We start from the raw sequence: 8,161 nt of genomic DNA, 5'->3' as shown, positions 1-8,161 counted from the left end.
ATATATTGATTATACACATTTATATATATGTTATACGTCCACCAACTATTTTTAATTTAAAAGATTGGACGGACAACTATTTTGATTAATAATTGTTTTCTCTTCTATCTGAAATTTTGGCCCATTCAAACTATGCCACATAATTTAAAGAGTGATGTTTGTCATATCTCTTTGAATTAATTTGTGTCTTGCAAATATCCTCGTGCTTTTGTCAGTGAGTTTAATGGAGTTAGGTCTTGATCATAATAACTGAAAATTATCCTTCCAGATCCATACCATTATTATATCAATAAGGAACGAAGGGGTCTTTGTCAAAATGGGCTCCTTTTCTTTTAGGTAAATGTAACGTAGGGCCCGTTTGGCCATAAATCTTTTTTTTTCTTTTAAACTTTTTTTCGAATTTTTTTATTTTTATTTTTCCAAATCAATGTTTAGCCATGACAATTTCAAATTTCACTTGAAATTGAATTTCAATATTTTTTGAAAATTTAAAAAAACTCCAAAAACCTGTTTTTCAAAATTTTCATTTCAAATTACTCACAAAAATTCAAAAACAACTCTATATTATATTCATGTCCAAATACAACTCTAATTTCAAATACCATTTTCACTTAAAAAATAAAATTCACTTGTTTCGAAATTTCACAATTCTGATGTCTAAACGACCACATAATAATTTCCTTTTGGAAATGAGAATTGTTGCCTGAATGGGCGAGTTAGGAATAGCTTGCGCATTGTAAAAATAGAACGGGTTATCTAATTTTCGAACTGGTAATTCAAAAATAGTCAACGTTTGTAAAGTCATTGAAAAATAGCTAATATTTTGCTGTAATACGGACCAATCCAGCATAATATACTGGAGATTAGTGCACATGTGTATGATCTTCCAGCATATTATGCTTGAACTCCAACACGCGAAAAGTTCCAGCATAATATACTGGAGATTAGTGCACCTGTGTATGAACTTCCAGCATATTATGTTGGACCGGTATATTATACTGGAACTCCAATATAATATGCTGGAGTTTCAGTATAATATACTAGAGTTCCAGTATATTATACTGCAGTCCAGTATATTATGCTGGAATTTCACTATATTATGCTAGAATATTTTTCGGATTTTGAACAGTATTTTCGTTCAAATTTATCTTTACATGAAAAGGGGCTAAATTTCGATTACTTTTGAAACTGTGGCTATTTTTCAATTATCACTTGTAAATCTGGTTATTTTTGAATTTATCCCTTGTGCAATAGGCCATTTGGATTAGGTTAAGAGCAATTATCACGTATAGCCATCCGAAAAAAACTAATGACAATCGGTAGCCATAAAATAAATCATACAATTAATAGCCCAAAATCAATTACAAGGGCTAGCCCAAAATCACCGCCACTCTTTCCCCTTCAAATTTCAAACTTTTCAACTCCGTAACCACTATATGCACCCCCAGTTAAAAAAAATCAATTATATTTCCCTATTCCCACTCCTTTTTAGATAGTTTTTAGATAATAGATAATTAGATTGATACTGATTTGCCTGAAACAATATTTGAGAGCAATATGAAGCATTTGAGTGAACAGCCGCCAGTAACATCCCAGAAATATTTTTATAGGGTGGAGAATACGGTGACGCCTCAGGCGGATAATCCGGTTCTATGTGTAAAACCGGTGACGAACCGGATTCATCCATATGCAAGGTTGTTTATAATATCAAAAGCCCCAAAAATAGTAAATAAAACAAGACGAAAGAGTTGTTGGGTTTAATGGAGGATCGCCGATGTTTGAGTTTCCGTTCAGATCTAAAGCCAACGAGGTCGAGCACAGTGGGTTAGACTGACTGGGTTTTGATTTCGATTTCACAATTTGCGGTGAGTTCGAAGCTGGAGCCTGGACGCCATTAGTATTAATACTACAACTACTGAGATTTGACAAATCTTGTATTCAATTCTTGAAACCTTCAACTTAAAGACAAGAAAAGAAATCACTCCAAATCAATTAGTAGTCCCAAAAGTTTGACCAATGTAGAGGTAAACTCCACGTCTTATATTTTTAGACTATGTATTAGATTGGAGAGCATTTTTTTTTGAATATTGGTATATTACAAAATATATACAAAATAAACTGTCACTATACAAAAATTATATAAAATAGACTGTCATTATACAATCTATATGCAATAGACTGTCACTATACAAAATATATACAAAAATAGACTGTCATTATACAAAAAATATACTAAATAGACCGTAACTATACAAAATAGACTGTCACTATATAAAAATATACTAAATAGATTGTCACTATACAATTTATATACAATAGACTGTCGCTATACAAAATATATACAAAATAGACTGTCATTATACAAAATAGACTGTCATTATACAAAAAATAAATAAAATAGATATTTCGGGCTATTAGATGTAATATGTTTGGGCCGGAGGGCCATTTCGTGTTAATGAAAAAAAATATGGGTTATTAAATTTTGAGGGGCAATAGAGGGTCATTTTCTCTTAGGTTAATGGACGAATATATAGCCCAAAGAAAATGTGAAATAGAGTTGGGCTTCGTGAATAATGCGTGGATGCGCATTTCTCCCCCCGTTTTAATTTAAATGAGCTAGTTTGACTCGACAAAGTATTTAAGAAAAAAAAAAAGATTTTTAAAACTTGTAGTCTTAAAAGCTTAAGGGGTAAATACTTTATGGGGCCATGACATTTGTGTGGTTTAAAAAGCTTCTCATTAAGAGTAAAACGGGTAAAATGAAGAGTTTAAAATTGAATTATTTTTAATTATAGAAATGTGTCATTCTTTTTGGAACGAACTAAAAAGGAAATTGTGTCAACTAAATTAAAACACAATGAGTATTATTTAATTGGAATTTTCTAAGTTTACATATGCTATAATGTTGATAATAATAACAATAATAATAATAATAATAATAATAATAATAATAATAATAATAATAATAATAATAATAATAATAATAATAATAATAATAATAATAATAATAATATCAAACCATCTAGTATTGATTATTACACTTTTTCTTTCTGAACTTTCCTGATTTACAACTATTTAATGTACTTGCTTGTTGTATGCATTATATAAAGAGGCATCTGAGATTATGTATATTTCTCTCTTTTTTTTATTGGTTGTTGTTGCTAAAGTTGGTTTAGTTGTTTTCTCATTCCAATAAACTCTCTCTCGGCTCTAAGGTTTCTCTTACTTTCTGGTCTATTATTTTGAATTTCGAGTGTTTTCAACAATTGTGAGTCTAATAATAATATGTGTGACTTTTACAACAATAACAACAACAACAACAACAACAATAACAATATTAATAATAATAATAATAATAATAATAATAATAATAATAATAATGTAAGGTCTGCATACATATTATCCTCCACAGACCCCACATATAAAATTATACTGAGTTTGTTGTTATTATTGTAATAATAATAATAATAATAATGATAATAATAATAATAATAATAATAATAATAATAATAATAATAATAATAATAATAATAATATAGACTTAATGATAATTGTAACTTTTACAAACACTCATATATATCATCATTATACTGGATTTATTGTTATTGTCATATAAATCATTATGGGAACATGAAGAATGGATCTAAGGGTGGCAAGTGGGCCGGTCCAGGCCCGGGACCAGCCCGAGACCGCGGGCCAAACGGGCTAAACGGGTCAGGACCATTTTGGTCCGGTTTTAGTGGGCCTGGGCCAGTCTCGTGGACCGGTCCTATGCTTTGGGTCCGCAAGGCCCGGGACCATTTAGCTTGTCAGGGATCGGGACTGGTCCTTTAGCGGGCCAAACGGTCCCAACGGCTATATTTTTTTAATTTATTTTATTTTATTTTTATTTTTTAAAAAACTATAGCCGTTGGGCTGTCAAAAATAGCCGTTGGCTATTTATAAAATAGCCATTTAACCCCCTCCCCCCAACTTTATTTTAACCCCAAACTTTTTATAATTATTTTTTTCCCTATTTTCAACTATAAATACCCCTTCATTCTTTTATTTTTCTTACAAAATCATCAATCTATCGCAATCTCTCTCTAATTTCCTTCTATAATTACTACTATTGCTTACTTTATTGTTACTAAGTGTATAATATATAAGCTATATTTGATATATATATATATATATATATATATACTAAATGAGATGTATATATAGTATAGTATAGTATATATACCTAATGTATAATATATATATATATATATATATATATATATATATATATATATATATTCGATATAAGATGTATATATAGTATAGTGTATATATATATATATAAAAGCTATATTTGATATTAAATATTAAATATATAAAATTTAGGATGTTAGATAAAATTTAGGTCACAATTCTATAATAAAATTTACAAAGCATTGCTTTAGATATTTGTTTTAACATCCTTTTGTCTCTAATATCTAATTAATTTTTTTTTTAAAAAAAATTCATTGGGCCCACTTAGCCCATTTAGCTCGCGGGCCAGGACCGTTTAGCCCGGGACCAAACGGTCCCGGTCCCGGGCCGGTCCCTACAAAATAGACCGTTTAGTCCGGGACCGTTTATCCCGTTTAATTTGGGACCGATCCGAAATTGAAACCGTTTGGACCTGTCCACTTGGCCCGTTTAGGCCCGGGACCAGCCCACTTGCCATTCTTAAATGGACCCTATGATATTGAGATGGCACATCATGTTTTTGTTTCGACCTCTATATTTTAACAAATATCTATGATTAATATTGCTTTCCGACATGATCATCGAATATGAAAGCACACACATCTGGACCGCATTAGCAAGTCTCTTATGGTCTCTTTTTATATACAAACTACTATTATAAAGTCCTTTCGTCCCTCAACTTTGCCAATATATAAGGGAGTTTTTTCTATCTTGACCGCTTGTCAATTTTTACTCTTTTTTCTTAATGATATAGTACATATTTCTAGAGCAAAGATTATTTTCTTTTTGCGGTAGCCTTACAATATTTTTGTTCTTTGTTGTCGTGGCAATGTAGGCAGAGGCGAAGCCAAAATTTTAAGTTTATGGGTTTTGAATTCTAATTCTTTTAAGTCACTGGGTTCTAAGTTAATAATTTATAAATACTCAATGAGTTTTTTAAGGCAAACACAAGATTTGGACTAAAACTACTAGGTTCGGCCAAATATGTTCTCGACACTCTAGCTCCACCCTTGAATATAGGGACTAATCAATATAAGATTTTACTTTTTTGTGTTGATAATATAAAATCTTTTTATATTATTACTTTTAAATTTTAACACGTGATAATAGGTTGACGTCTTTACCTGGTTAGACCTATTAGACATGATCTTGGATACATCTCACTTATTAGTTAGTCTTATTAGTTAGTTTTAGTCCAGATCTAGACCAAGGTTTGGCTCACGTGTATTTATAAGTTTTCGGGTTTACAGCCCATATAAAGAGGGTAGTGTGTTTATAATTTTGCCCCTAGTATAAATATAAGTCTCTAGACAGTTGTTTACACTCATAATGAAAATATTGATTTTTCTCTAAGCTTTCTTCTTTCTTCTTATCTGAAACCCTAATCAAATTCACATACATTGTAGTTGGTTTGTTAATGTTCACATGGTATAAGAGCCATGTGCGTTAGATAGATCTTGACAAGAGGAGTCGATCGATTTTACCCTCACTGTTTGAATCGAAGGTTTTGCCTCTTCGCCTTTTTTTTGCGACTTTTCTTCGGACTGGTCTGCGATGATAATATTTCGATTCTTTTGTTAGAAATTGGATTCTCAGTGAGTATTTCTCTCTTTTGCTGATTTTATTTAGAATTAGTTTGGAAGATTTTATTTTTTTGGTGACAGAAAAACCTTAAACATTATCTTTTGCATTTGAGTGTTTTGTACCTTCCTAAAATGGTGAATACTGAAATTCCTGTAAATGCTAGTTTTCGTGATAACTTTACATACATTCCTAACCCTACAAGTCCCTTATTTCTCCATTCGTCTGATTTACCTGGGATGTGTTTGGTGATCACTCCATTCTCTGGGTCAGGGTATGGAGGATGGAGAACAAGTATGATAGTGTCTCTTTATGCTAAGAGTAAAATAAAATTTATGGATGGCTCATGTCCTAGGCCAATTACCACTGATGTTTCAAAGTTGCGTCAATGGGATAGATGCAATAATATGGTGATTTCATGGCTAACCATCTCACTTTCACCAACTATAGCTAAGAGTGTCCAGTACTCCGAGACAACTGAGAGTATTTGGAATCAATTGGAGCGTAGGTCTGGGGCTGTAAATGGTACTAAGGTGTTCGAAATAAAGAAAGAATTGGCCTCCACACAACAAGGTTCCCTTGATATTGTGTCCTATTTCAATAAACTAAAGAAGCTCTAGGATGAGTTGGGTACAATGCGTAAGAACCATGGAAATCGTTGCATGTGTGCTGCAAGAGATGGTATTCAAAAGGATAAGGAGGAGGATAAGCTTCATCAATATCTTATGGGCCTAAATGAAATATATATGGGAGTGAGAAGCAATTTGCTCATGATGCAACCTCCTCCCACACTTGATAGTGCATACAATATTCTACTTCATGATGAAAATCAGAAGCAAGTTCAATACACTCCCCAACTAGTTCCAGAATCTGTTTCTTTCAATGTGAATGCCAATAATAAAACTTTCCATCCAAATGCCAATGCCAATGTCAACAATAAGACATTCTCTACTAAGTAATATACTCAGAAAATGAACTTTGATCAGTCTAGGAGAAATATTTTTTGCAAATATTTTAAAACACCTGGACACCTAATCGACAAATGCTACAAGTTACCTGCATTTCCACAAAATTTCAAATTCAATAAGGGGAAAAGGATGGCTGCTAATGTGACTGTTGAGGCTGAGTATCCTGCAACAGCCTACACTCTACAGTACAACTCACCTCAACTTTACACTGCTTCTGATCGTGAGGAACATGCCTCTTCAGTACCTGGATTGACCAAGCAACAGTATGCACAACTTATGTCTCTCCTGCAACAAACTCAAGTTTCTTCAGCTGTTGATTCTCAAACTAACCTCATGGGATCTGTCAACTTTGCTGGTAGTACTTTCTCTCTGCCTATTTATATTAATGATGATTCTCATGTTTGCTTGTTGTTTGGTGCTAGTAGAAATGTCTGGATTATAGATAGTGGAGCTACTGACCATATGACCTCAAACAAAAACATACTTTCTAATCTTACTCCACTCCCTACTCCTTATTTGGTAACTCTTCACAATGGTTATAAAGAAAAAGTTACTTATACTAGTTCTGTTACCTTGTTCCCTTCTTTAACTCTTGATAAAGTCTTATATATTCCTAGTTTTCAATACAATTTAGTCTCAGTTTACAAGTTGATTCAACAATTTCACTACATGGTCTTGTTTACTTCCTCTTCATGCCTTTTAATACAGGCCCATTTCATGAGGAAGCTTCTAGAGCTTGGTAGACAGGACCAAGGCCTCTACAAGCTCCTTCATGCCAATGAGTCTAATTCTAGTCCTAGTTGTCCTAATTTTGTTTTCAATAAAGATGTGCAATGTATGAATAATGGTGATAGGTTCTTTTCCAATACTAAACAATCTAAATCTGCATTGAATTATGTTCCTTTAGTTTTCAATAATGACGTACCTAGTATAAACAGACATGATGTACTTTGGCATCGTAGGTTGGGACACATTCCTTTTGCTAGAATAAAAAGTATTTCTTCTATTTCTGCTCTATTATCTTCTAAACAATCTTTTGTGTGTCCCATTTGTCCCCTAGCAAGGCGGGCAAGGTTACCATTTCCCCAAAGTAATTCAGTTTCCAAGTCTTTGTTTGAACTCATTCATGTTGACACCTAGGGACCCTATAATACTAACACATACTTTGGTGCAAGGTATTTCCTGACCATTATGGATGATCATAGCAGGGCAACCTGGACTCATCAAATGCACTCCAAAAGTAATACTTTTAATTTGCTAAAAGCCTTTATCTCCATGGTCAGAACCCAATTTAATCTTCCAGTCAAAACCATTAGAAGTGATAATGCCTTAGAAATTGGCCTTTCTACTTCTGCCATACAATATTTTTCAGATAATGGGATCATTCACCAAACAAC

The 8,161-nt window shown here is 32.6% G+C and overlaps 1 protein-coding gene across 1 annotated transcript; it reads left to right on the top strand.

Moving 5' to 3' along the window:
- The first annotated feature begins 5,930 nt into the window (after positions 1 to 5,930).
- LOC138891965 (uncharacterized) lies at positions 5,931 to 6,416 on the top strand. Its single transcript, XM_070175655.1, has one exon. It carries the CDS (start codon positions 5,931 to 5,933, stop codon positions 6,414 to 6,416), a length of 486 nt encoding a protein of 161 aa, XP_070031756.1.
- The last annotated feature ends 1,745 nt before the right edge of the window (positions 6,417 to 8,161 follow it).

Source organism: Nicotiana tomentosiformis, chromosome 5 (genome assembly GCF_000390325.3).
Source record: "Nicotiana tomentosiformis chromosome 5, ASM39032v3, whole genome shotgun sequence".
Taxonomy (NCBI): Eukaryota; Viridiplantae; Streptophyta; class Magnoliopsida; order Solanales; family Solanaceae; genus Nicotiana; species Nicotiana tomentosiformis.
Note: the sequence above shows the minus strand (reverse complement) of the source record. Positions and strands in the feature narration are given on the sequence as shown.